Source organism: Grampus griseus, assembly GCF_964374135.1.
Source record: "Grampus griseus genome assembly, chromosome: 17".
In the NCBI taxonomy this organism is placed as follows: Eukaryota; Metazoa; Chordata; class Mammalia; order Artiodactyla; family Delphinidae; genus Grampus; species Grampus griseus.
In genome coordinates, this window is record NC_139011.1 from 3,411,694 (window position 1) to 3,439,509 (window position 27,816).

At 46.7% G+C, this 27,816-nt stretch overlaps 1 protein-coding gene across 2 annotated transcripts in view; it reads left to right on the forward strand.

Annotated features, from left to right (window-relative positions):
- TRAPPC9 (trafficking protein particle complex subunit 9) overlaps positions 1-27,816 on the forward strand; it is a 505,716-nt gene that overhangs the window by 300,044 nt on the left and 177,856 nt on the right. For both annotated transcript variants that reach the window (XM_082675096.1, XM_082675097.1), the window contains 2 exons: positions 3,368-3,510; positions 23,054-23,164. In XM_082675096.1, the coding sequence (XP_082531222.1) occupies positions 3,368-3,510; positions 23,054-23,164 (254 nt within the window). The remainder of the gene's footprint in view (positions 1-3,367; positions 3,511-23,053; positions 23,165-27,816) is intronic.

Consider the following 27,816-nt stretch of genomic DNA (forward strand, 5'->3'; position numbering starts at 1 on the left):
CAGTTCCACTTCTGGGGATATGCCCAAAGGAATTGAAAGCAGGGTCTCAAACAGATATTTGTACACCCATGTTCATAGCAGCATTATTCACAATAGCCAAAAAGTAGAAGCAACATAAGTGCTCGTTGACAGGTGAGTGGATAAACAACATGTGGTATATCCATTCAGTGGAATATTATTCAGCCTTAAAAAGGAATTAAGTTCTGATATAAGCTATAGCACAGATGAACCTTGGAAACACTATGCTGAGGAAATAAGCTAGTCACAACAGGACAAAAATGCAATGATTCCACTTACATGAGGTATCTGGATTAGTCAAATCCATGGAGACAGAAAGTAGATGGTGGGTGCCAGGAGCTGGGGGAGAGGGGAGTAGGTTTGTTTTGTGTAATTTGTATAGAGTTTCAGTTTGGGAAGATGAAAAATTCTGGAAATGGATGGTGGTGATGGTTATACAACAATGTGAAAGTACTTAATGCACAAAACCATACGCTTAACAATGGTTAAAATGATAAATTTTATGTTATGAGTATTTTACCACGATACGAAAAATGTTAAACAAAATAAATGGCACTGAGGGCTTCCCTGGTGGCGCAGTGGTTGAGAGTCCTCCTGCCGATGCAGGGGACACAGGTTCGTGCCCCGGTCCGGGAAGATCCCACATGTGCGGAGCTGCTAGGCCCGTGAGCCATGGCCGCTGAGCCTGCGCGTCCGGAGCCTGTGCTCCGCAACGGGAGAGGCCACAGCAGTGAGAGGTCCGCGTACCGCAAAAAATAAATAAATAAAAAATAAATAAATAAACAAATGGCATTGAAACACGTTTCACATTTCCTCCTGTTTTAAGCCGTGTTGCCTTAGGGTGTCAGGTGGTGACGTCGCAGAAGGAGAAAGGAACCTATTTAGTGAGTGCATATATGTCCTGCTACTTCGTTTTCTCACTGAATCTTCATTAAAGTCCAGTGAGATAGGTGTTAATTATTGTCCCCACTTAACCCTTGAGAAACCGAGGCTGAGGATGGGGAAACACTAGGCCAGGCTGCCTTGCCTGTCTCTGGAGCTTCTGTACTCTGGCCTTCCCAGAGGAAAACCACTCTCCACCTAGGATGGCCTCTGACAGCATGCATACACAGGTGGTTTTCTTTAGTTCTAAATAATTGTGTAGCTGTGGCTGCCTCTCTTCTGGAGAGGGGAAACCGGTCAGTGAAAGCAATGACTGAGGGCTAAATGCTGTGTCTTGCCTGGAAGGCTTATTGAAGTGTGACTCTTGAAGCGTAGGGAGGAGAGCAGGAGGACAGGTGGGCAGGCACCTGCTCTGCCGTTGGCAAGTGTGGCTTCTCTTGGCGCTTGCAGGTGGGAATGTGCTTGAGTCCCCACCTTGAACACGTGGTTTTGAGGCGCCCGTCCGGCACTGTCAGCCCCAGACAATGCTCTGAGCTCACCCTCACTCTTCCCTTTCTGGAAGAGGCTTCCACTAGGGTCATTAGTGACCAGTTCATCGCCATTAGTGTGATGGCCGCTTTCTCAGACCCTTTTTACGTGGATTGGCTGCAGCAATGGGCATTCTGGCCCTTCATCCCAGAGCTCCTCCCTCCTTGGGTTTCCAAGACACCAGCCTGTTGTCTCTTGTTGCTTGTGCTTTTGGTGTCATGTCTGCGAAACCATTCCTAATCCAAGGTCATGAAGATTTCCTCCTGTTTTCTTCTTAGTGTTTTATCGGTAGACTTTTTATGTGAGGGACCGTATAGTAAATATTTTAGCTTTGCTGGCTGCCTAGGGTCTCTGTCGCGTATTCTTCTTTGGTTTTGTCGTTTGTTTTGTTTTACAACCTTTTAAAAATGTGAAAACTGTTCTCAGCTCCAGGGCATACAGAACCAGGCTGCGGGCCAGATCTGGCCCTTGGGCCATAGTGTGCTGATGCCTGTTTTAGGACCTTACCGGGGAAGGCTGAGTCATTTTAGTGAGAAGTTGAGCTGGGTTTGAGATTTCCTGTTGCTATGGTTACCCTTGGTGCAGCACAGGCTCCGAATTGTGCTGGGGGAAGGGGAAGAAAGTCGGGGCTGCTGAGGTAGGTACCAGGGGTTTTTCCCATAATGGTCCTCCATCCTCAGCCCTGAGCCCTCCCTGCCCACCAGCACCTGGCCGGGGTCTCTCCACACCTTCACGCCACCCCCAGAGGCTTCTTACTGGGTGCCTGCTAGGTCTGTGCCAGGAGCAGCTGGGGCCCTCTTGCTGTCCTCGTGCTGCCTCAGTCCTAGGTCGGAGCCGTGCCCCTGGATCCTGCGTGTGGGCTCTCGGCGTTCCTGCCCTTCCCCCAGGAGTAGCCATCCCCTGCCTGGTATAGTGGTGGGCAGTGTGTATGAATGGGTTTCCTGCCTCTGTCTCTAGTGGCATTGCTTTAGGATCCTGGCTTGGGACCGGCTCCTGGCCCTCCCAGCAGCGTCTGCCCTCCCCTCACTAGAACGGATGTTTACCCCTGTCTTTGTGCCCTTGGCATTGGCTCCCCCTCCTCCGGAAGCTCAAGATTTTGCTTTAGAGGAGAGAAGGGTCTGGATGGGGTCGGGATGGGGGTAGGGGATTGGAGCTGGGGTTTCTGTTTCTTGTTCTTCCTATGGTGGCTCCTGACCCCTTCTGCCAGGCCTGTACCACCAGGGAGGCTCCCCTGCACTCCTGCCCCTGCCAGTCCTTTGTGTAAGCCCCCAGGGAGGTCATCGGAGAAGACCCGGAGTGGGTGGGAACTGTCCTTGGGCCTGGAGAGTCCTCACTATCAATAGAGCCCCTACTCAGCCTTTAGCAATTCATTAACGTCTGAGCTGATTCCTTCCTGCCAGCTTGTATGGTGGCTGCCTCTGCCCCTGGTGAGATGTGTCCCCCCCCGTCCCTCCTGGAAGGACCTTGTTCCTCCTTGGCCTTCTGGCTATGTGGTTGCCCTGTGACCTTATCTCTGTGGGTTCAAGGAAGTGTCATGAGTTTGTAGCTTGTCAGCCTTACTCGCTGTTAGCCTGGGAGCCACGTTCTAGCTCCTTGATGGGAGTCCCTCCTCCCCCCTCAACCTGATCTGTGTGTTTAAGTGATGCTGATTGAAATGTGTTTTTCTCTCCCAAATGCTATATCCCATCACAGAGTAATTCTGGAGCTCCTTTCCATTCGTGTTTCCAGGCTGAGAATTGTAGGTGTTAGATACAGGGCATCATGGGAGGAAAGATGGTACCAGATGTCAGGTGCCAGGTGCCAGCCCTGGGTGAGAGTTGCCCGTGGTAATAACGTTACCAGTTGGGATAATCTTCAGCCTTACCTGAGTGAAGTCCGCTGCCTGGGGGAATGGCGGGCAACAGAGAGTACTAACTTACCATTTTTTACATCTTTTTAGACCCTGGAAGCTATCCTGAATTTCAAATACTCCGGAGGCCCGGGCCACATTGAAGGATATTACAGGAACCTCTCGCTGGGGCTGCACGTAGAGGTTGAGCCATCTGTATTCTTCACACGAGTCAGTACGCTGCCGGCAACCAGGTAAATGCACCTCTGCTCTTTGACTGCCGTGTTCTAGAGTCTGAGGGCGCTATGTTTGGAATTCTGACCTTGGTGTTCGTTGTGGTCCCCCTGTCCACTGTGCTGAGTTATTTAGCCTCCCCAGGTCTTCTTCAGGAAGACAGGCAGTGTAGAGCGATGCCGCTTCATTGAGACGGGAGTGCCTGGACTTCGTACCTTTCACGCGCTGTAGTGATACTGTTGGCGGCGCGGTATGCTTGCCTCTGGTGGTCACCGCGCAGGACAGGGCTCCCGCCCGTTGTCCCGAGGCTGGAGCTCACTCCAGTCTGGTTCAGCTCTCCTGTTAGCAGGGGCTCAGCCGATGGCTCTCTGTCTTGGAGACTTCTGGAGGCATCCAGCACATCTGTCTGTGTCACTTCGGGCGCCCCAGGAGGACTGTGCAGGCAGGGCCAGGCTGCCCAGCGTCTCAGCCCCATCTTTGCGGAGCTCCCAGCCATCTGGAGCGTGGGGTCATTTCTGCCCAGAGCACCCTACTTGCAAGAGGCTTTCTCTCTTGATTACTTCTCCAGGCCTAGTCTTCCTTTAAGGAGAAAGAAACCAGTTTGTCTACGTCAAACCCAGAAGTGGTCAGAGATACTAGAGGTTATTCCTCCCTTAGGTGGGAGAATGACAGTCCCTCACCCCCGAATTTGACCTGTGATGAACTGGGAGCAGTGGGGTCCGAAGCACTGGGTGGGGCTCCAGCCAAATGGAGACCCTCTGGGGTCAGATTCCTGCCCAGGTGGTGAGCCGCCCTGGAAGGCAGGTCCTGATCACCCCTGGGCATGTCCACATTCTCACGTCCAGGGGCACATTACATCTCGGGGTAGGATAGAGTGGGCTCCTATTAGGATAGAGTGGGCTCCTATTAGGATAGAGTGGGCTCCTATTAGGATAGAGTGGGCTCCTATTACTTTGTTTTCTTTTTTAATAAATGTATTTATTTTTGGCGGCATTGGATCTTTGCCGCTGCGCACGGGCTTTCTCAAGTTTCGGAGAGCGGGGCTACTCTTTGTTGCGGTGCGCGGGCTTCTCATCGCGGTGTCTTCTCTTGTGGCGGAGCACAGGCTCTAGGTGCGTGGGCTTCAGTAGTTGTGGCATGTGGGCTCAGTAGTTGTGGCTCGCGGGCTCTAGAGCTCAGCCTCAGTAGTTGTGGCACACGGGTTTAGTTGCTCCGCGGCCTGTGGGATCTTTCCGGACCAGGGCTCGAACCCGTGTCCCCTGCATTGGCAGGCAGATTCTTAACCACTGTGCCACCAGGGAAGTCCCAGTATTACTTATTTTTAATGGAGTTAAGGCTATACTTACCTGTCTATCCTTGACTGTGGGGGAGAGAACATCACATGCAACATCCCTCTCCCCTCCACCAGTGGGCTCTATAGTCCACAGAGTATAATAGAGGGATGTTACTGTCGATATAAAACTCTCTTTAGAGTGATACAGCCCCCAAAAGTAAGGGTCGGAAAGACTTTCATAGGAAAGACTGCCGTTCTCCCCAGCCATTGGAGAATGGCTTCAGCAAGAATTAATGTCTTTGCTTGGGCTTCTCAGCCCAAGCACATTTTGATCACATTCATCATCTATCACTTTTTCAACCCACAGAGTAATGGTCTTTCTTGCCAACGCTTGCCTCTGTTTTGAATTTGTATAAAGCGTCAAAGCACTTGCCGGCGGGAAGCTTTGGCAAGGATGCCTGCCAGGTACCGTTAGAGTTTTTCAGGCCCTTCCTGTGCTTTGGTCCACTCCTGGTGTGCGTTCTTTTTCATCCCCTCACCTCCTGCTGCCACTGCTCATATAAATAGGTCTTAGAAGCCTCACAGGTTGTCACTGAGTTGGATTATTTTCGCCTTATTGATATCTGGCTTCCATGTCATGGCCCCTGCAGTTCTTAATGACGGTTTAAGATGAGAAAAATGTTGCCTTGTGGTTTGGTGCAAATGTATGCTCAGAAGAGTTGGTGGTTAGCTGACGTGCTGTTTGGCGCCCGGTTACCCGCCTGTTGACCTCACTCTCTTTCTTTTGGATCCCTGCTCTGGGGCTTGAGATTTGATTTCCTCTAATCCTCCCTTTCCTTTCCTGCTAAGTCTAACTGAGCCCCAAATCCTGTGGGTTGAGCTGATGTCCCTGCATTCCACTGCACGTCTTTGCCGTCTTTCCTTGGGGCTCTAGAAATACTCGTCTACTCAGTCCCCCTGCCTCTAACCCTGCTCCGGCATCGTCCTGTAGACACACATGAACGTTCCCACGTCACCGTCCGGCTTAAAGACTTCCCCAGTGCCTGCGGGATAAAGTTCAAAGTCCCCACTCTGATATTCAAGGTACTTAAATTTTTGATCTAGGTGTTCCTCTTCAGCTGTTTGTCCCCAGTCCCTCCACAGTTCATGTGAAAGACACTTTGCTTCTCACCATCACCAGGACGTGTCAGGACAGCTTACTCCAGTGTGCCTTTGCATACCTCCTTTTCTAAAACTGTTCTTTTTCTTAAACTATCATTCCTTCACTTAACCTTTTGGAAAATGTCTGTTTGCCATTGATATATGTTACGTTTTTATAAAATTTTCCTGACCATGACCAGGCAGAGTGGGGGTCCTTCTGTGGGTTCCCCTGTACGTTCTTTGTATGTCTAATAAAGCACTTAGCAGACTGTAAACCTTTATACCAACACCTCCAATGTTTTGGGTGCTATGTGAAGCACCCACTGGGATCAGAGATGGACAGAGAACACAGTCCTCGTGTTTTATCAGCCTGGTAAAAGCTCATCAGGCAGAGATAATACCAGACGGAAACTCAGATCTACATTAAGGACTGATGAATCCCGGAAATAAAGTCAGCAGGTTAGGTATGAGAATTTTTATCCTCGCTTTTTGATTTCTTTAAAAGACTACTGACTGTCTAAGAAAGAAATAATAGCATTTAATTTTGTAGTGCATGTCATATAAAGAAGTAGAATATGTAAAAAAAAAAAGTCACAAATGGAAAAAGAGGGAGAAATGGACATTTTTATATGCAAAATGTTATATTATTTGAAGTTAGAATGTGATGTTAGAGACCCATGTTGTAAAGCCTTGAGCAATGACTTAAGGTATGGATAGTATACCAGGAGAGATAAAACAGAACACTAAAAAATAACCCCCCAAAGGGGGAAAGAGGTGGCAAGAAAGGAGGAGAAAAGAACATATAGTTAAATAGAAACAAATAGCAGTGTGGTAGATTTAAACCCACCGTACCAAGAATTACATTAAATGTAACTGAACTAAATGCTACATTTAAAATCTTTGCCCCCCGGAGTTACAGAGATACTCTGCCACTTTTTCTTTGAGGAGGTTTATAGTTAAAGTTTTTCCCAGAATCTGTCTCAAATGAAGTTTTGTGCATGATGTGACATATGGATGAAAGACTTAAATAGTTGGGGAGAGATACCATGTTTATTGATTGGAAGTGTCAGTTACTGCTAGGACACCAGTTTCCCCAAATTTGATTATAAGTTCAATGCAATCCCAATTAAAATCCCAACAGGACTTTTTTTTGGGGGGGTGGAAGTTGACAAGCTGTTTTTAAAATTATTTCACAGTGGAACAGATTATTGCCAATGGAATAAGCATATGACTTGACAAAAAAACAAAGTTGGAGGACTTAAGCTATACGACTTGAAGACTTAACATAAAGTTACAGTAATCAAGAGAGAATGCTATTGTTGTAAAGATAGAGAATCAACGGACCATAATAGATGGTCCAGAAATAGACTCATTCATGTATGATCGATTGATCATGTGACCAGCAAGGTATGAAAACAATTTTATGTGGAATGAAAATCTTTCCAACAAATGATGATGGAAGAACTGGATATATATGTGGTGGGGAAAAGCGTGGAAATTGTCATACTGTATAAAAATACAAGAGCCAACTCTGTGTTTTCTATAAGAAACTCACATTAAATATGCACAGTTTAAAAGCAAAAAGATGGGGGGGAAAAGGCATGCCATGTTAACAGTAATCATAAGAAAGATGGCATGGATATATTATCAAATAAGTAGACTTTCAGGAGAAAAAGAGAGAGAGTAAGCAGATAATTTGTAATGACGGAAGGGTCATCAAGAGTACCCGACAATCCTAAATGCAAATGCACTTAGAAACATAACTTCAAAATAAAACCGACATCTGAAGGGAGAGATGGAAAACAGATAATTATAGTTGGATATTTCAGCACTCGTCTCTCAGTTTTTTTTTTTTTTTTTTGCGGTACGCGGGCCTCTCACTCTTATGGCCTCTCCCGTTGCGGAGCACAGGCTCCGGACGCGCAGGCCCAGCGGCCATGGCTCACGGGCCCAGCCGCTCCGCGGCATGTGGGATCCTCCCTGACCGGGGCACGAACCCGTGTCCCCTGCATCGGCAGGCGGACTCTCAACCACTGCGCCACCAGGGAAGCCCTTGTCTCTCAGTTTTTGATAGAACAAGGAAAATATAGAAAGAAACGGAAAGATATAGAAAGCTTGCACAGGACTAGTAAACAACTCCAGCTAACTGATATCATAGAACACTAAATGTTTATGCTAGAGGTTGAATGGCTTAAAATCAGTGGTATAAGTGTCTGTGTAAGATAAAGAAGAGCAAAATGTACCCAGAATAAACTGAAGTAAAAGAAAATAAATAATAAAGAGTGAAGAGTGAAAATAAATAATAAAGAGTGAAGTAAAAGAAAATAATAATAGTGGATAGGAATGAAATAGAAAATGAAAAAATAATATGTAAACTAAATGGAACCCAAAATCGATTCTTTGAAAAGATTAATGAAATTAGTAAACTATAGCCAGGATGGTCAGAATTTTAAAAAAGAGAGTGAACATACAAATTACTAATCATGAGAATGAAAGAGGGGGGCATGGCTAAATTCTGCAGACATTAAAAGAATAATAAGAGTGTACTGTGAGAAATCATATTCCAATGAATTTGACAACTTAAATGAAATGGAAAAAAGTTTGAAAGACATGAATTACTAAAGTTGGTACAAGAGAAAATAGAATCCCTGAGGTAGTCATCTCAGTTGAAGAGTTTAATTTTTAGTTTTAATTAGTTAATTAGTTTTAATTCTTAATTAAAAGTTTTCCATGAAGCAAAGGTTTCTCAGATGGAGTGAGAAACTACTAACCGTAAAATAAAAAGTTGATAAGAGGGTTTTTATCAAAATTAAAAACTTCAGCTCATCGAAAAGCAAGCTCCATTGGGAGAAGATATTTACGATGTGCTTATGCAACAAAGGTCTGTATCCAACATATACCAGCGAGTCCTAAGAATAAATACCCAGGAGACCAAAAGTGGGTGGGATTTAAACTCCAGAGAGCCCTTTGAAGTCAGCATTGCTGTATGGAGATGTTAAATAACTCACCCTGGTTGCACATTAATGAGAAAGAGAGATTTGATTTGCATTCTGGCCTTCTTGGCACCAAAACCCATGCTTCCTGCCACACATACGCTGAACTGGCATTCCAGAGACCTGGGTTTCCCTTGGCCCCCTGGTCTTTGCAAGCATCTCTGTATCTCTCGCAGCTTCAGCCCTCCTGTCCCTCCCTGGAGTGATCACCGGCTCTGCTCACCTCATAGGGCCTAAGAGAATCAAATTAAACAGTAGAGGGCCCAGTGTTTTCTCAAAGCCAAAGCACAATATAGATGGGAGGTGGAATTCTCATTGCTTTTTTTTTTTTTAACCATTCTCCTTCCTTCAGGGGTGTACCTAGCTTTCAGCTGACTTTTATTTAGGAGATCAATTACCATTAAAATTCACTTTTCACACCAAGCTGCCTGGTAATGTTGTTAGGGACCAGATTGAAATGGATTGAGCCACGCCGCCCTGTCTGAGTGCCTGGCCTCCCTCAGCTCAGGAGCAACTTCTTTCTAGGCTGCTAGGGTAAGTGGTCCGATCTTATACATAGCTACTCTGAGCTCTGTGGAAAATACACTCCCCTGAGCAGGGCGTAAGGTGTGGGAGTTGTCACATTCTGAATAAACATCATACAACCGGACACGCCGTGGCGCTTCTCCCCAGACACTTAGAAGAAAAATTCCGTTTCCCCCCGTGGAGTAGGACCGCTCCACGCCATAGGGAGCCTCTGCTCACAGACATGTAATAAAGGCAGTTTCAATGTCGGATTTCATCACGGTTGATCCTTTTTACGTTGCTGTGTTGATTTAAATTGGTTTTAAATTTAACAACAATTTAGAATTTTAACGAGCACAGGTTTCAGAGCCCAGTGTACCTGTCCTGTATCCAATTTCAGATTTTGATCCTCCCACTTTTTTGCCCTGTGGTCTTGAGTAAGTCGTTCCTGTTTCTTTAAGCATCATTTTTCTTCATCTTGAAATGGAGAGAACACTGATCTTGCAGGGCTGCAGTAAGGTTTAAAGAATGCAATACACAGAGCGTCTAATACAGTGCCTGACACAGGTAGAAAACTGAGAAACGGCGGTTGTCAAGGGCAAGGTCAGGGACTCCCCCTCTTCCGTGTGGAAGTGGCACAGGGACAGCCCAGCTGGGGACTCACGTCTGGGTGGCTGGTACGAAGACCAGGGCTGTGTTACTCAGAGGGAAGCCCTCGCCCGCCCAGCAGCTTCACCCTCTCCAGAGCCCTCACTGAGGCTGGGCTGTGAGGGGCACCCTGGGGAGGACAGAGGAGGGGATGCGGACGAGACCTGCTTCTGTGATGGGAGGGGACTGGGTCTGCCCCAGGGCTCCCATCTCTCTCTAACCCATTCATCGAATCTCTGGTGGAAGGAGCTTAATGACTTAACGCATTTGCTTCATCCCTTCCTGCTCCTGTTGGCTTGTGTTCCCTGAAATGATGAGCACGCTTTTCATCGTCTTTCCAAGTGTTAACATAGTGTAGATCTGCACAGGCAGGAGCTGGGACCCCACCTCCCATGGCAGGAGCAGCTGGACATGTCATTTAGGTTGACACAGCAGTTAGCACCCTCTGGTCCCCAGTGTCACCAGTTAGGAGCCGCCCAGGCGGTGAATCACCTCCCATTTTTCTGTCTTCACTCACACGGCTGTACCTTGAAGGGACCTATTTTATGTCTCAACCATACATATTATTAAAGTATTACAATCAATAATTTTAAGTGATCTGTATTTTATTTTGAACTATTACATTATTGAATGTTATGTTCATTTAAGAATGCTATCAATATTCATTATTTAAAGACAGATTTAAAGATTGTCCTACTTAACAAGTAATATACACTAATTATGTTAAGAAGTATGATTTATAAATACCAATTAAAAAGGCCCATGCCATACTTGGTTTAGGGATTGACATCGTATGTTAAAAGGTAGATTGTCTATCATCAACAATTGGCCAGAGTTTTTTGTGACCTTCCATTTAGAATTTTTGCATTTGGCATTTTCAAAGTTTTAATCATTATAGAGTTAATTGCAAACGATGCTACATTGAACCATGATTTCAAGTTATTTTTAAGTACTTTTCCGTCCGTTTTGAATTGGGCTTGTCTTCATTCCCAGAAAATGAAAAGCCAAATATGACATAGTTGTCATTTTATGTTACCTTTTTAACCTTGGGTTTTGAGGCACAGGTGTCTTGGTGTTCATTTTTGTGCCCCTTTTAACATGTGGTCTTCGTGGTTCTTTTCTAGTACCTGTGGTCCATTATGAGTGCAAAGTAGACAGTACAACAGAGAGTAAATGATGTGCCCGTCAAGACCACGGTGGTGCTGAGCGCTGCGCCCTGGTGAGGTGACGCGGTGCTGTGGCTGAGCCGGGAGCGTGTTGACCTCACCTCCACCACCCCCGGGCACTCTCGCTGCATGTACACGCAAGCTGTGTGGAAACATTGTTTGCATACCACACAATTCACCCACTTAAGCTGTATAATTTATTGTTTTTAGTATAGTCACAGAGTTGTTGTTTTTAGTATAGTCACAGAGTTGTTCAACCATCGCCACCATCTAATTTTAGAACTTTTCATTCTCCCAGTTGAAGCCCTGTACCCATTAGCAGTCCCCCCTCCGCCTCCCCTACACGGCCACAAATCTACTTTCTGTCTCTAGATTTGCCTGTTCTAGATATTTCCCGTAAGTGGAATCATACAAAATGCGACTGGCTTCTTTCACTTAGCATAATGTTGTCAGTGTTCACCCACAAGGAAGTATCAGTATGGCATTTCTTTTTATGCTGAATAATATTTCACTGTGTGGGTATGCTACATTTTGTTTATCCATTCATTAGTTGATGGGTTGATTCCGCTTTTTGGCTGTTGGGAATAATGCTGTCATGAACATCCACATACTGGTTCTTGTGGGGACCAGCGTTCATTTCTCTTGAGCATATACCTAGGAGTGGAATTATCAGATCATGTGATAACCGTCTAACCATTTAAAGGAGCTGCCTGACCATCTTCCAGCTCGGCTGCACCATCTTACATTCCCGCCCAAACCTTTAAGCAGCGCTTGAAGGTTCCAATTCTGCACATCCTTGCCGATGCTTGTTATCCTGTATGTCTTTAGGATTCTAGCCATTCCAACTTGTTTCATCTAAAGGGAACATTTTAAAACATTATTTTAAAACTTACTCATTAAAATATCAGAAACAGAGGCCCTTCCTGCCTTCATTATGTGCAGCCCCCCAAGACCCGTCAGAGGCCAGGTTGTGTGTCAGCCGTCCACAGGGCACTGTACCCACATTTCAGTCGGTCACCAGATCTGTCCTTTCCACCTCAGTAACTCTGCATTGACTCAGGCGTGTCACCTTTGTCCCTTGGGCCAGCCTCTCCCTCCCTTTCTTGGACAGTTGCTATAGCGTTTCGAAGTCTCTTGCGTTCGTTTTCTCTTTCCAGTTCTTTCCCCAAATAGCTGCTGAAGTGTTTGTTCTAAAACACAAGCATGAGTTTGTCCCTCCTTTAGGGTCCTTCCACGAGTCCCTGTCGTCTGTAAGTCATGTTTCGGTTCCAGAGCTCAGCACACAAGGCTTTGCACAATCTGACCCAGCCTGTCTGCCTTGCCTTTTCTTGTCCCCGCCCCACGCGCCTCCTCACTCCAAGGAGACTCCTGCAAGCTCCCCGCACAGTCCGTGCTGCTCCAGCCCTGTCTGCTCCATGCTCTGCTCTGTCCGCCTGCAGTCCTGCTCTCAAGCCTTTGGTCCCTCAGCGAATGCAGGAGCCACTTCCTTCCAGAAGCCTCCCCTGCTTGTCTTCTGTGTCTCTGTGCCACCGCCGCCCACTTGTCTTTCTCACCAGTAAGACTCAGCTTCTTCCAACCCCCGGCCCGGAGGACACCAGAGCCCTGGGTGTGACACCTCCGAGGCGCTGATCCGTTGTCCCCTGCAGAGCCAGGGGATCTGTTTCAGGTGGTCCTCACATCACACTTTGGGAAACCCAGTTCTAATGGACAGTAAATCTACTGTCAGAGTCTTCAGTAAGATTTAGAAGCTCCATAACCTGTGTGGCAGAGGTGAAGATGAGATAATATCACCCGAAGAACATTCTGATTGTTTGTTCCATTATTTTTTTGTCATTTTAGATTGAATAAGCTCCCTGGCTTTCTTAAGACTTACAAGAAAGCTCTCCATCCTGAAACTGACTACTAATTTTTCAGGAAAGGAGGCTGATTGATAACAGGCAGGCTTATGGAACTTTAAAAGACCACACGGGTTTGGCCAAAGGTGTATGTGGCCATCACTACCGGTCTGGCTGTGTCTTCACTCACTTTACCGCGCCCCTAGGATGGATGGAACGGTGATGTTTGGACCCTGCAGGGGCTGGGAGAATGCGGCCAGACTCGGGGAGAAAGAGCCCCACTTAACTTTCTGGGCATGATGCCATGGTTTTTAGACAGACTCAGACCTTGGCGTGGGAATTCCTCATAGTCACTTTTAGCTGAGTCAGTGTTGAGTAATTAGCTGGGATTGCTTTGTTGGCGGGCTGTGTGCTTTCCCTTTTGCCGCTCCACTGACTGCAACCAAGCTAATAATAATCGCCACCCCTCAGATTTATGTAATATTCCGCTTGTAGTTTTACAAAGCACTTGCACTTTTTTTTCCCATTGGAGCCTCCTAATAATTCCATGACATAGGCATTCTTGTCCTCGTTGGGGAAACTGAGACTCAGAGAAATGAAATGACTTACTTATTATAAGTAAGAGATATTATATACCCATTAAGATGTTATATACCCATTAAGCAAAACTGGTGTTCTGATAAGCAATCTTCAGGCTTGGAATCGTTTCCCTTGTACCAGAGCCTTATTCGCTCAGGCTGCTTTCAGGTGGCTTCTTTCCTCTTGCTTCTGAAAGTTTAGTTTGCTTAGGATGTTTCTGGGCCTAGATTTTTAAAAATTTATACTGCTTGGGGTTTGCTGAGCTTCCTGAATCTGTAAGTTTACGTTATTTGCCAAATTTGGGGAATTTTCAGCCATTATTTCTTCAGCAGCTGTGTGTGCGTTTTATTTTGTGTCTCAAACTCCTATGACATGACTTTCAGAGCCTTTCTTGTCTCAGAAGATTGTTTTCATCCCGTTTTTTTCTCTCAGCTGTTTCCATTGGATCAATTATTAATCTGTCTTCAAATATATTAGTTTAATTCCTGTGTGGTTCAAAAAAATACTTGTGTGATTTTTACTCTTTTAAAGTTGCTAGAGGTTTTTATCATGGCCTAGAAGTGGTTTATTTTGGTAGATGTTGCATATAACTTGGGAAGTATGGATATCCTACTTTTGGGGGAGGTGGAATGTTCACTAAGCATCAGTTGGGTCCAGTTGGTCAATGGTATTGTTTGTTTTATATCCTTCCTCATTTTATGTCTACTCGTTCCCTCAATTACTCAGATAATTCACTACCTGGTGGATTCTTCAGTTTTTTCTTTTCTGAAGTGTCTCTTTGCTTCCTCTTTATATCTTCTATTTCTTTGCTGAGATTTTATCTTTTCATCTGTTTCAAGTGTGTTTGCCCTTACTTTGCGGAACGTATTTAAAGTCTTTTTCTGTTAAGACTTTCATTTTGAGGTTGTTGTCTGTTGATTTTACTTTCCTTTGCAAGTTGGCTTTTTCCTGGGTTCTTCCTATGCTGAGTGGTTATAGACTATATTCTGGACATTTCAACTACAGTGCTGTGAGGTGCTGGGGTCTTGTTTGGATCCTGCGGAGAATGCTGATATTTCTGTTCTGGTGGGTGGTCCACACCATGGTCCCGTAGTGCCTTGTGTGGGCTGTGCTGCAGTTCTGGTTTTAGAGTCTGTGGTTCTCCTTGGATCAGTCCTGTGTGCCGCCCAGTGTTCTTCTTTGGAGCTCAGTTACCGAAGCCCGTGGTTTACTGCTCAGGATCCATCCCCTCGTGCTTGCTCCACAGTGAGCCCAGGTCAGGTACCACTTTACCAAATGGCGCTCTTCATCTCTCTCCTTTCCATAGTCGCCTCCCTTCGCTGTCTGCCCACAACAAAGCCAAGGTTTGAGTTCTTCCTCTGTGTGTCTCTGTGTGGGACTAATTGGTCAGAGGACAGAGAGGGAAATAAAGTGATGGGGACTGGCCCTGTGCTTATGGGACCTCAGTCCCTTGGGTCAGAGAGATGGTTTCCTGGCCTCGGAGTTGTATATGCTGTGCAGCCATGACCCATCGTGGCACTGTCACATAGCAGTGCTGCCCAGGGGCTGGGCTGGGAGAAACGGAGGAGAAAAAAGAAAAAAAGAAAAAGCCCACAGGACCCCCCAACACACCTTCGTGGTGCCCTCTCCCGCGCCTTGGACCTGGGACAGAGGCAGCTTGCGGAGCTCTGCCTGTCTGTACCTGATGGGTGCCTCTGAGCCGCCTTTTAGGACAGGTAGGACTGAGGGAAATGGAAACTCGCTCTGAAGTTCAGAGAAACTTCGGTTTCAGATCTCCTTCCCAAATCCACCTTCTATAGTTTCCTCTTCGAATCTTCCAGTAGCTGCTCCATGCATTATGTGTATGACTTATAGTTGGGTTCAGTAGGGGAGACACAGTGGATTATTTGTACTTACGGCATCTTTCCAGAATAGGAACTCGTCATTTTTTAAAAACATGAACCAATTCATGTCGCTCATCTGCTTAAGACTCTAAAGATAGCTTCCCATCATACTTAGAATAAAATTCAAACTTTCTGTCACGACCTTTCCTCTGTCATTAATTTCATACCACTCTCCTCCTGGCTCGTTCTGTCCGTTGATGACACCATGCCTTAAGATTTGGCCTTAACTGCTTTCTCTGGAAAGCGGTCCTCCAAGACCTTCACATGATTGCCTTCTTGTTGTGTGGGTCTGAAATGAAATGCTGTTTCATCAGAGGCCCTCCTTTGCCGTCACATCTGAAGTCAGTTTTTAATCTCTGTTTATGATTTCAGGAGATGCACTTAATTAAAAAAAAAATTTGTTAGCCACGCGTCTTGTTCTCTGCCTCAAGTCCTAGCCCACGTTTTACACCAGCCATCTCTGTGGCAGCCCGATTTATGCAGGGGTAACTTGACAGCACCTCACCTCAGCTGTGCTGCGTAGCTCTCGAGTTCTGGAATGTCTGAAAGCCTTCTCCGGGGCCGCAGCACAGGTGCACATGCCGCACAGTGTGGGGAGTTGGGGAATTGCCCCCTTTCGGGGGGAGCTTGACCAGGGAGGGCGGGGGCTGGTGGAGAAGTAATCCCCTCTCCTCTGCCTGAGGTGCACACTTCAAGGCACAGTCCGTGACTCTTCAGAGGGACCAGCGGGGTGAGCGCCAGCGGTCCACATGGTAGCCAGCTCAGTAAGGCACTGTGGTACTGCGTTCTCGCCGCACCCCGTGCCCCCGCCCTGCTCCCCTCAGCATCCCCTTCCCAAACACCTGCTCCACTCCAGCCCTCTTCTCAGGCTCTGCTTTCCCGGGGGAACCCCGGCTAAGACAACATTCTAAGTGACTTTAAAAATACCTCTTATAAAACATGTCTTACATCTTATAAGCAGCATATAAAGAAAAGTCAAGGGGATGCTAATCTATTCAGCCACACAGATTTGTCATATTTTTACATTTTGCTGTTTTTGCATCTATTTTTCTAATTTAAAGAAAGAAAAATGAAACTGTTAAAACTCTGTGTGCTCCCCTGTGACCCTATTCTCGTCCTCTCTCAGCAGGAGTGACTACTACCCTACAGTTGATTATTATAAGCAATATAGAGTATTTTTAAATATTTTAAACTTGATATAAATATGTAACTATCTCCTGCAACTTGCTATTCACTCAACCTTATTAACATGAGACTTAACCTGTGCTGAGGTTGGTAGTTCTTAATTCATCTTCGCTTATATCTAGGTTTCCAGTGTATGACGGTTACAGATTTATTTGTCTGCTCTCCAGTTGCCTGCGCTTCGTTAAAAGCAGTTCTTTGATTTTATAAATGAGGCTGCAGCGCACATTTTAGGAAGCATCCTTGTGCTGAACTCTGAGAGTTGGTCCAAGATACATGCCTACAGGTTGAGTCATTAGATCAAAGGGTTCTCATCTACCACTTGGCCAGGTTGTGCCAACCCGCCCTGTGAAGGAGTTGTACCAGTTTACACCCTTAGCAGCACTGAATGAGGATTCCCATGATTCTTGCTCATCTACATCTTGGCCAACACTTGGTCTTAGAGCACATTTTAAACATTTCCAATAGGTTGGGTGGGAAGTCATACCTGAGGGTTTTCTCTCCATTTCTCTGACTACTAGTTGTATTGAGACTCTGTCCCTATATATTGGCCATTGGATTTCCTCTGCTTTAAATGGTCCAGTCTTGTTCTTTGCTCAATTTTCCATTGGATCATTTCTTTCTTATTGATTTACAGGAGTTCTTTATTAATTCAGAATTCTAATCCTTTGTCAGGTTTATGTGTTGCAAACACCTTTTCACAGCTAGCTTTTCTTTGCTTTGACTTTGATGTTTTTCCTTGTACAAAAGTGCTTCATTTCAGTGCAGCCAAACATTTCAGTCTTTTCCGTTCTATATTTTTCCAGCTTGATTGAGGTAAAATTGTATATATTTAAGGTGTACAGTGTGATATATACATTGTGAAATGGTTAACACAATCATGTCACATTTCATTTCATTTCACATTTCAAGCTCGTTAATGTATCTGTAACCTCTCCTAGTTACCTTGTGAGAACACTTAAGATCTAATCTCTTTGCAAATTTTAAGTATACAACGCAGTATTCTTAACTACAGTCACCATGCTGCATATTAAATCTCCAGGATTTACTCATCCTGCGTAACTGAAACTTTGTATCCTTTGACCAACCTCTCCCCCTTTCCCCCACCCCTCTATCTCTGGTTAACCACCATTCTGCACTCTGCTGTTATGAATTCAACTAATTGAGATTGTACGTGTAAGTGAGATCATGCAGTGTTTGTCTTTCCGTGTCTGGCTCATTTCACTTAGCATAATGTTCTCTGGGTTCATCCATGTCAGAAATGGTGGGATTTTTCTTTTTTCTCATGGCTGAATAATATTATGGTGTGTGTGTGTGTGTGTGTGTGTGTGTGTGTGTGTGTGTGTGTGTGTGTGAAAGGGGGGAGAGAGAGAGAGAGAGAGAGAGAGAGAGAGACGAGTTTTTTTATTCACTCATCTGTCAATGGACACTTAGGTTTTCCCATATTTTGGCTATTATGAATAATGCTGCAGTGAATATGAGAGTGCACTTACCTCTTTGAGATACTTATTTCATTTCCTTTGGATATATACCCAGAAGTGAGATTGCCGGATCATAGGGTAGTTCTATTACTAATTTTTTGAGGAAGTTATACACTGTTCTGTAATGGCTGCACCGATTTACATTCCCACAGGTGCACGAGAGTTCCCTTTTCTCCACATCCTCACCAACACTTATTGGTCTCTTTAATAGCCATTCTAACAGGTGTGAGGTGATATCTTATTGTGGTTTTGGTTTGTATTTCCACAATGATTAGTGATGTTAAGCACCTTTTCATATAGCTGTTGGCCATCTGCACGTCTTCTCTTGAGAAATGTCTATTCAGGTCTTTTGCCAACTTTTTTTTTTTTTTTTTTTTTTTTGCGGTACGCAGGCCTCTCACCACTGTGGCCTCTCTTGTTGCGGAGCACAGGCTCCGGATGCTCAGGCTCAGCGGCCATGGCTCACGGGCCCAGCCGCTCCGTGGCATGCGGGATCCTCCCGGACCAGGGCACGAACCCATGTCCCCTGCATCGGCAGGCGGACTCTCAACCACTGCGCCACCAGGGAAGCCCTTGCCAACTTTTTAATTGGATGATGATGATGATGATTGCTGTTGCTATTGAGTTGTTTGTGTTTCTTATGTATTTGGGGTATTAACCCCTTTTGAGACCTACTGTATCCAAATGTTTTTTCTCATTTTGTAAGTTGCCTTTTCACTCTGTTGATTGTTTCCTTTGCTGTGCAGAAGCTTTTAGTTTGCTACAACCCCCCTTAATCTGTTTTTGCTTTTGTTGCCGGTGCTTTTGGGGTTATTTCCAAAAAGTCGTTGCCCAGACCTATGCCAAGAAGGTTTTCCCCTGTTTTCTTCTAGTCGTTTTACGGTTTCAGATCCTACATTTAAGTCTTTAATCCATTTTGAGTTGATTTTTGAATATGGTGTGCGGTAAGGGTCCAGTTTCATTCCTCTCCATGTGACTATCCATTTTATCCAACATCATTTATTGAGGAGACTGTCCTTTTCTCATTGTGCATTCTGGTGCCCTGGTTGAAGATCTCTTTATATTTTGTATGTCTTGTAGCTCATTTGAGAAATCTTTCTCTCTTTCAGGTCAGAAGTTGTTCACCTGTATTTTCTTCTACAGGATTTTAAATATTGCTTTTTACATTTATCTATTCAGTCTGTTTGGAACTTATTTTTGTTTATGGTGTGATGTAGGGATATCATTTTCTTTCTATCTGCATAACCATTTGTCCAGCACTGTTTATTGAATCTCCTTCTTAATAATCAACACTGCTACTTTGGTCATATATCCATTACCTTATTATATTCATGGATCTGCTTCTGGGCTGTTTTTTCCTTCATTGATGTGTTTATCATTGCCCCACTGCCTTCATTTTTACAGTTTTATGACAACTCTTGATATCTAGCTGGCCAAGTCGCTTCCAAAAATTTTCCTCGTTGTTGTTTTGCATGTTCTTGGCCCTTTGATCTTAGATATAAATTTTAGAATCAGTGTATCAAGTTTGACCAACACCAGAACAATGTTGGGATTTTTTATTGAGTTGCATTAAATTTATATACATTTGGAAAGAAGTGAGTTATTTAAAAATACTGAGTTTTTCTATCCTTGAACATAATACATCTCTGCATTTATTCATCCCCTTTAATATCATTTCATAAAACTTTAGAATTTTTTTCATAAACATCCTGCATATATTTGGTTAGATTTTTTTCTAGGTACATTACTATTGTAAATATATTTTCTTAAAAATTGTATTTTGTACTTGTTTTTAGTTGATATATAGGAATTGATTTTGTATGTGGATGTGTGTCTTAACCCTGTATTTAGCAACCTTTTTGAACCTATTTTTCCTCATTTTACCAAATATGACTAAATTTTTTTCACTTTTAATTCCTCTTATCTTTCCTAGCCCTGTCCCCTCACGAGAGTGTGAGTTCCGTGAAAGCAGAGATCCTGCTTCTCCTGTTCACTTCCATATCCCAAGTGCTTAGAATAGTACCTGCCCCACAACAGGTACTCAGTAGATATTTATATTTGTTACATGAATTAATAAATAAAATTAATTGTCCTAATTCTAGATAGGAAATAGTGCGTACTAACTATATAGACGTGGCTTCACACGCACTGTTCGCTGTGCCTGGGCTGTGCCTCTCCTTTCCACCTGGCGGCCTCATCTCCTCCCTCCAACTTTACTCCAGATTCTTTCCTGCTGCTGGGCACTCCCCGCCCCCCCCCCCCCCCCCCGCTGCTCCCGCCCCCCGACCAGGCAGATGGATCTGAAGCCTTACTCTGATCTCGGTTCTTCTAGGAAGCTTTCCTGGGCTTCCCTGTACTTCAGAAAGATGGATCCAGAAAAACCAAAAAAACCAAAAATAAAACCAAAAAGCAAATAAGAATTAAAAGTAAATTATATGCTTAAACACAGATTAAAACTTAAGAGAATCATCCAAAGAGGTATGGAAAGATAACAGAGTAAATGACACGATGGTGGGCGCACAGTGCTACTGCAGTTTGGGAAAGGGAATTAATTTATGAATAATAGATAGAAAGCAAAGATCCACCAGCATCTCATCCTGCCAGCAATTAGGAGGAACAGAAACACTGGATCAAGCGCCCCATACTCAGACGGTGAGTCAGAAAAAACAGAGGACAAAAAAGTATTACATTCCGACGTTGTTCATTCCTGTGCAGTTTTCTAACAACTATATTCCGTGGGTGAAAACAGCACGTATTTGAATCTTTTCTCTCCTGCTTTTAAATATCACTTCAATTTTCTGCCTCTGATAAATGTTTTATGAATTTCCTTTTCTGATGAGAGGTTTTGCTGTGATTAAAGATTTCATCAAGTTATGACAAAGGCAGAATAGATCTTCATTCTCGAAAGCTCATTTTCCTGTGGGCTGAGTGAAGAGGCCTCTCGGAGGCAGCTGTCAGAGCTAATGAATGTTTTTCCAAGTGCTGAACCTCTGGGGAGGACACCCCGACCCACAGAACCCAGAATCAGCTCAAGACGTGGCGTGCGACGTCTCGTAGTGCGTAGCGGGACGATCAGGCTGCTGCTTCTACCATCTCCCTTGAGAGTAAGCGCACGTATGTGTTTTGAGAATCTGGTATCTCACAGATGCCCAGTGGCCTTAGGATGCTGTCAGTCTTTGTGTATGTGAGCGCGCGTGTGTGCGTGTGTGAACCCCTGGACACGTCACTGCGCCCTCTCCATCTCGGTTCCCTTCTCTGGAAAGAACAGGGGACGCAGTTTGGGTTGGAATATGCGTCTTCATCCGCTGTGAGCGCTACAGGATTTCTAGCTCGATGTCTTGACTCTCGGTCATCACCAGCACTTTTCGTCATCTCCTGAGCCTCCCTCTCCTCTCCTCTCCTCTCCTCTCCTCTCCTCTCCTCTCCTCTCCTCTCCTCTCCTCTCCTCTCCTCTCCTCTCCTCTCCTCTCCTCTCCTCTCCTCTCCTCTCCTCTCCTCTCCTCTCCATCAGTGGGTCTCGGGAGGACAACCTTGCAGGGCTTTTGTATGAAATAAGCAATGCAGGCAGCCGGCACGTGTGGGTGTGAGTCCTGTCTCCCCTTTGCTTAACAACCAGCGAAATCTTCCCTTGTCACACTTTGGGAAACACACCTGAGAATTCAGATGCCCTATGGAAGGTCATGTTTTGAAGAAATGCTCAGCTGAAAGAGACCAGAGCACAGGTCCTTTTCTGAGGCTTTTTTTTTTTTCTTCTCTGAAAATCTCCTTACCCTGTTCCTCCAGGAAGGAGGATGGCTGCTGCCTCTGTTGCTGTCTGCTCCTGTCTTAGGCCCGGTTGTCCCGTTTTGATGAGCGGACGCTTATCCATCAGCTGTCATGAGCCAGCTGCGACACTTGGTGTTTGAGATGCGGTGTTAGTTTTAGGCAAGCACTGGACCGTAATGGGGACCTGACAAATGGCAGCTAGCACAAACGAAGCGTACGTGGCTGGAATTTTGTTTTTCACATGTAGCTAATGGGTCTGTGCTATCATTTCCCAGGGCCCCACTCTGCCCTCCACAGCCATGGCGTTCGTCCCCATCGCCCCCTAGAGTCCCTGAGCTTCTTGGCGTCCTGCTCCTCCCCGGGGAGGAAGCAAAGGGAGTCAGGAGGTGGAAGGGTGGCGCCTTCCCCTCTCAAGGACTTGTCTTCTTGTTTGGGATGAAAAGTCTCCAGAAGCCGGTTATTGGCTGGAACTTTGTTCCATGGCGCTCCCCTTGGGGAAGGGGGCGGCGGGAACTTGGTTACTGCAGTTTTACTGTCTGCGGTAGAGAAGGCCAGGGAAAGGAGGTTTCAGGTGGGTGGTGAGTGACCCCAGGTGTCACCCACAGTTCTGGGGGAGTGAGGGGTGGCCCCCATGAGGACTCTCGGTGGACATGTGCACAGACAGCATGGGCACGGCTCTCTGTGGACCCCTGCCCAGCACCTGGCCTGGCACCCGTAGAAATCCAGGGCCATGACGTGGTCACTTATTGAATGACACTGTATGCCGAGTGCTTTCCCACTGGGTCACGCGTCCTAGCGGTCACACATGTGAGGCTTGGAGAACTCAAGTTACCTTCCCAAGGTCACTCAGTGTGTAAAGGGCAGAGCTGGGTTGTAAGCATGTGTCCCAGGACCAAGGAGGACCTCCTGTCCAAACCCATTGTGTAGAATTCACAATTAGTTCAGAATGCGTCTTCTTCGTAAGCCTTTGTGTCCCGGGGTACATGACATTTTGATAAATCGTACTTCTCGTGTCCTCCAGTGGTGTAAAATCTTCGGGGGTTGGGGGAAGCGGAGTCACCCTCCTCTTTGGCTGCCAGAAGATGCTGAACTTGGCTTTGTCTTTGCACCGCAGTGCCCGGCAGTGCCACCTGCTCCTGGACGTCTTCAACTCCACGGAGCACGAGCTGACAGTCAGCGCGCGGAGCAATGAAGAGCTCGTCCTGCACGCCGGCGAGTGCCAACGGTGAGTGTCGTCACGGCCCCACGTGCTCCCTGGCCCTGCTCTCGTCACCCTGCTTGGGAGGTGCTGAAACAGTCCAGCCTCGAGACCTTAGAGGGTGGGCAGTCTGGTCCCCCTTTCAGAGGCATCACAGCCCTTATTCAAGTTCAGTGACAGGATCGGTCGTGGTTGCAAATTGGAGCCAAGTGTAAAGTCAAGGTAGAAATGAATGGTGTCCGTCCAAGGAAGCAGCTTTCAGGCACCATGTCTGAGGACGCCCAGACATCTGGGCGAGGCCTTTCACTTCTAAATTCTTAAGAAAGCTGGGCTCACTGGGTGTTGATCTGAGGGACGCATATCAATGTCAGTGGGAAGCTCCTTGGAGAAATTAATGTCACAGGAGACAGGCCAGGCAGAGGTGCCTGGAAGAGGTGCTGTGTCACCCGAGCTCAGCCTTTGGAGGGCAAAGAGAGGTGGCCCCCGTGGGCCCTGGCCAGGGTCAGCCGCAGGACGTGCCCTGGTCCAGCAGAGGCGAGCAGGGAGCCAGGGTGGAAGTAAGAGCTGACCAGGAGCAGAGCCGGGGCCACAGGGGCAGGTCCGGAGGCAGGTCGAGCTCGGTGACTCTGGAAAGAAGCTCTTTGCTGTGGTGGGGATCGCTTCCCCAGGGCCTGGCCCACTCGTACTCCTCTGGGCCTCTCTCCAGACCAGGAGCTGTGCCCCCAAGTGCAGCTTGGATGTTAGGGCCACACCCTTATAGGTGGGGGTATAGCTGGAGTAAGATATAGGTGAAATATCATTTTTATTTGTAATTGCAAAATACTTGAAACATATAGAAAATAATTTAGATACTAGCATACCATATCTCAGGTTTCAGCGTTTTGCTATATTTGCTCGAGATCTCTCCCTCTCTGTCTCCCTCTCTGTCTCTGTCTCCTTCTATCTTTCTGTCTTCTCTCTCTCTCTCTCTCTCTCTCTCCCTCAAGGAAATAAAATGTTAAAAAAAAATAGTGGACGTTAACACCATTGGTCAGTGGGGAGGAGGGAATGCAAATTTAAATCGCAATGAGAGAGCACTACACACTCATGAGAATGCTTAAAATGACAGACTGACAATGTCAGGTGTCCACAAGGAACATGAAGCAGCTGGAAGGTTCATGCCTGGGTGGGAATGTGAAACAGTGCAACCACTTTTGAAGAGGCTGCTGCAGTTTCTTACAAAACTAAACATACACGTACTCTGCCCAGCAGTTCCAACTCTAGTTATTTATTCAAGAAAAATTTAAAAACATATGTTCACAAAAAGACCTATAAAGAATGTTCCAAGCCAAAAAGTAGAGCTCAGGTGTCTGTTACAGGAGAATGAATTAACAAATGGTGGCGTTTTCCTAATGGGATATTACTCAACAACAAAAACTGATAAACTCCTAATACATCACCATGGGAGAATCTCAGGAACCTTATGCTGAGTGCGGGGAGCCTGACCCAAAATAGAATGTACCGTGTGGTTCCCTTCATTTGAGATCCCAGAACCAGCAAAACTCTTCTGTGACGGTGGAAACAGAGAATCGGTTGCTTCTGGAGAGGTTGGGATGGGCTTTGACCAGGAAGGGGCACAAGGGGATTTTCTAGGTGATGGCCATGTTGTATAGCTTGACATTTGGGTGTGGGTTCCACAGGTGCTTGCCATTGTTAAAATTTAGCCAACGTGTACTTAAGATTTGTGCATTTCTCTGAGAGTCGATTTTATATCAAAAGAAAAACTGTAAGCAGATGTTAAACTCTGCCTGTTGAAGGACTTGGGGGTGGTGTATGATATCTGCACTAGTCTTTGAAATGCCTAAAAAACTAGATTCCTGGATGGGTGGAGGGATGGGAACATGGACAGACTGAGTTGATAAAGCAAATAGAATAAAATGTTAATTATAGAATATACCAGTGGGTATATAGAGTATTCTCCGAGGAATTCTTTCAACTCGTAAGAAAATGTTGGAAAAAAATAAGCAACTGAAAAAGCAGCGAAGGGCTTCCCTGGTGGCGCAGTGGTTGGGAGTCCGCCTGCCGATGCAGGGGACGCAGGTTCGTGCCCTGGTCCGGGAAGATCCTACATGCCGCGGAGCGGCTAGGCCCGTGAGCCATGGCCACTGAGCCTGCGCATCCGGAGCCTGTGCTCCGCAACAAGAGAGGCCACGATAGTGAGAGGCCCGTGCACCGCGATGAAGAGTGGCCCCCGCTTGCCACAACTAGAGAAAGCCCTCGCACAGAAACGAAGACCCAACACAGCCAAAAATAAATAAATAAATAAATAAAGCAGCGAAGCCTGACAGCCCCGCCCCCGGCCCCCGCCCCCACCTTCCTTTCTCTTCCTCCTCCCAGAGTCTGTGTGTCTCGGAGGCCATGGCATCATCCACTCCACACTTTACTGCTTTATTGTATTTATTTATAGGCACAACAAGCACTGTATTCGGTTTTTTTTTAATGTCATTAGTGGTTCCATATCGTACGTCGTTTTCTGCGTGTCTTTATAACTTTAAATCAGCACTGTGCTCTGGAGTCGACTGTGAATCAGGCTTTTGCCCTCTGACTGCTCTTCGTGATTCGTTCGTGAATGCACTGTTTATCCCTCTCCACGCGGATCCACCGCGAGATTGCTTCCAGGGTGTGGCTGTCTAATGTCATTATCGATGGTGATGACATATAAATGCACGGTCGTATTTGCTGTCTGGGGCTGGTGCTGGGAGGGCGTTGATGGCCTGACCCTTGAGAGGAAGGAAACACTCCCTCAAGAGCTCCTTGTTCTAGGGGGTTCTTGCTGTCTGGGCGTGTGCAGGGCTCACGTGCTCGTGCACGGAGGCCGTGGCGGCCGTGCTGAGTGTTCTGGCTCCGGGGCGTGAGGACAGGCTCTTTCCTGGGCTGCTGCTGCGTCCCTGGGCCCCGTGCTGGTCTCCAAGTTGTGAAGGAGACCGTCTGCCCCCTGCCTTGTCTGCCTCGTCTAGGTGTTTTGATGTAGCCTGGGATCCCAGAGGACATCCTTCTGGTCATCTCGTGACACCAACATAAATCCTGCTTTAAAAAAATTACAAACTGCTGAGCTTGTTCTAGGCTTGACTCACTGTCAGCCACAGAGGTCAGCGATGTTAACGACCCCGTTCGCAACTAAGCACAGTGCAGTCTTGTGCTTCCGGCTTCTTCCTTGTTAAGCGTTTTGCTTAAATTCTCGTTTCTTGATGCATCTAACTCATGCATTCTTTATTCATTCATAAAATATTCATTCGATAAATATTGATGCTTTGAGAACTTGCTCTGCGGCGCCTGCGTCAGGCTCCAGGAGCCACAGGATGAGTAAGCAAGGACCCCTCATGGCCGGGAGTTGACGACACTCCCCGGCCGGGGCGGCCCTGCCACTCCTGCCTGATGGGACCTCCTGCTGTTTTGGGTGGGGGGGGGGTAAACCGGAGGTTGTGATGCTCCGTTCTGTCTGAGGAGTCCACTTTGGCTCTGCTCCCACTGCCCCCGCTAACCCAGGGGTGACCACCGGGCATCCCAGCGTTCGCGGGGATGCAGGGAGTCACTGCACTTCCCTTTCCAGACCTCTCCAGCTTTGCCTGGTTTGGACACACGCTCTGCCTCCGTGGAGAGGGCCCAGGTCTTTGGTCTAACGGAGCAGGTCTGGGGGAGGAAGCTGTGGTGGGTGGACCTTGAGCTCAAGGTGGACTCAAGGTGGAAGCCCCTTGAGTCCTGGGCTGCTGTCCCCGTACCTCCAGGTTCTGTCTCCTTGGAGCCCAGTGCCCTCCCGGAGTCCTGAGCTCAACCCCCGAAGGCTGTCACCCGGCACCCCACACACACACCTCAGGCTTCCCTAGGCGCTCATGAGGGCTGCCCTCGGCCAGGCTCGGCCACTCTGAGGAGAGCAGGGCGGGCCAGCTCTCCCCGGTGGTGAGGGCAGCGGTGGCCCTCAGACTCTGGCTTTATCTCCCAGTGCGTGGCAGGCCACCTTCCCACTGCTCCCTGGGGAGTGGGCAGATGAACCACGGGTTCTGCCAGGGTGACACAGCCTCACCCTCAGTGAAAAGCCGTATTCCTGGAATCCACGTAGCTGTGATGCTGCTCTTCTCAGAGCCCTGGCATCCTGGGTCACAAGGCATTTGACATCCTTTTAAGGGTGACCTGCAGTCCAGGAGAGGGACCAACTCCAATTAGACTGTTGGGAGCCTGCATCTGTCTCCCCCTCCCTCCGGGTAGAAAGGCGTGCCAAGTACAAGAGAAACGTGTCCTTGGAGTCACAGTTTCTGAGCCCCGTGTGTTTGCAGGTCAGGCACTCACTCCTCCTAGTACCCTCACATAGGAGATTCTGTCCACATGTTATAGACAAGCAGACTGAGTACAGAGGTCAAAGGCACTTGGTGGGACCCAGGTCTGAATGACGCCACGGCTGAGCTTGGAATGGTGATTTAAGATGGGCTGGAGATGCTAACACCTATGTATGGAATCTAAAAAACAAACAAAAAAAATGGTCATGAAGAACCTAGGGGCAAGATGGGAACAAAAACACAGACCTACTAGAGAATGGACTTGAGGATACGGGGAGGGGGAAGGGTAAGCTGGGACAAAGAGAGTGGCATGGACATATATACACTACCAAGCGTAAAATAGATAGCTAGTGGGACGCAGCCGCATAG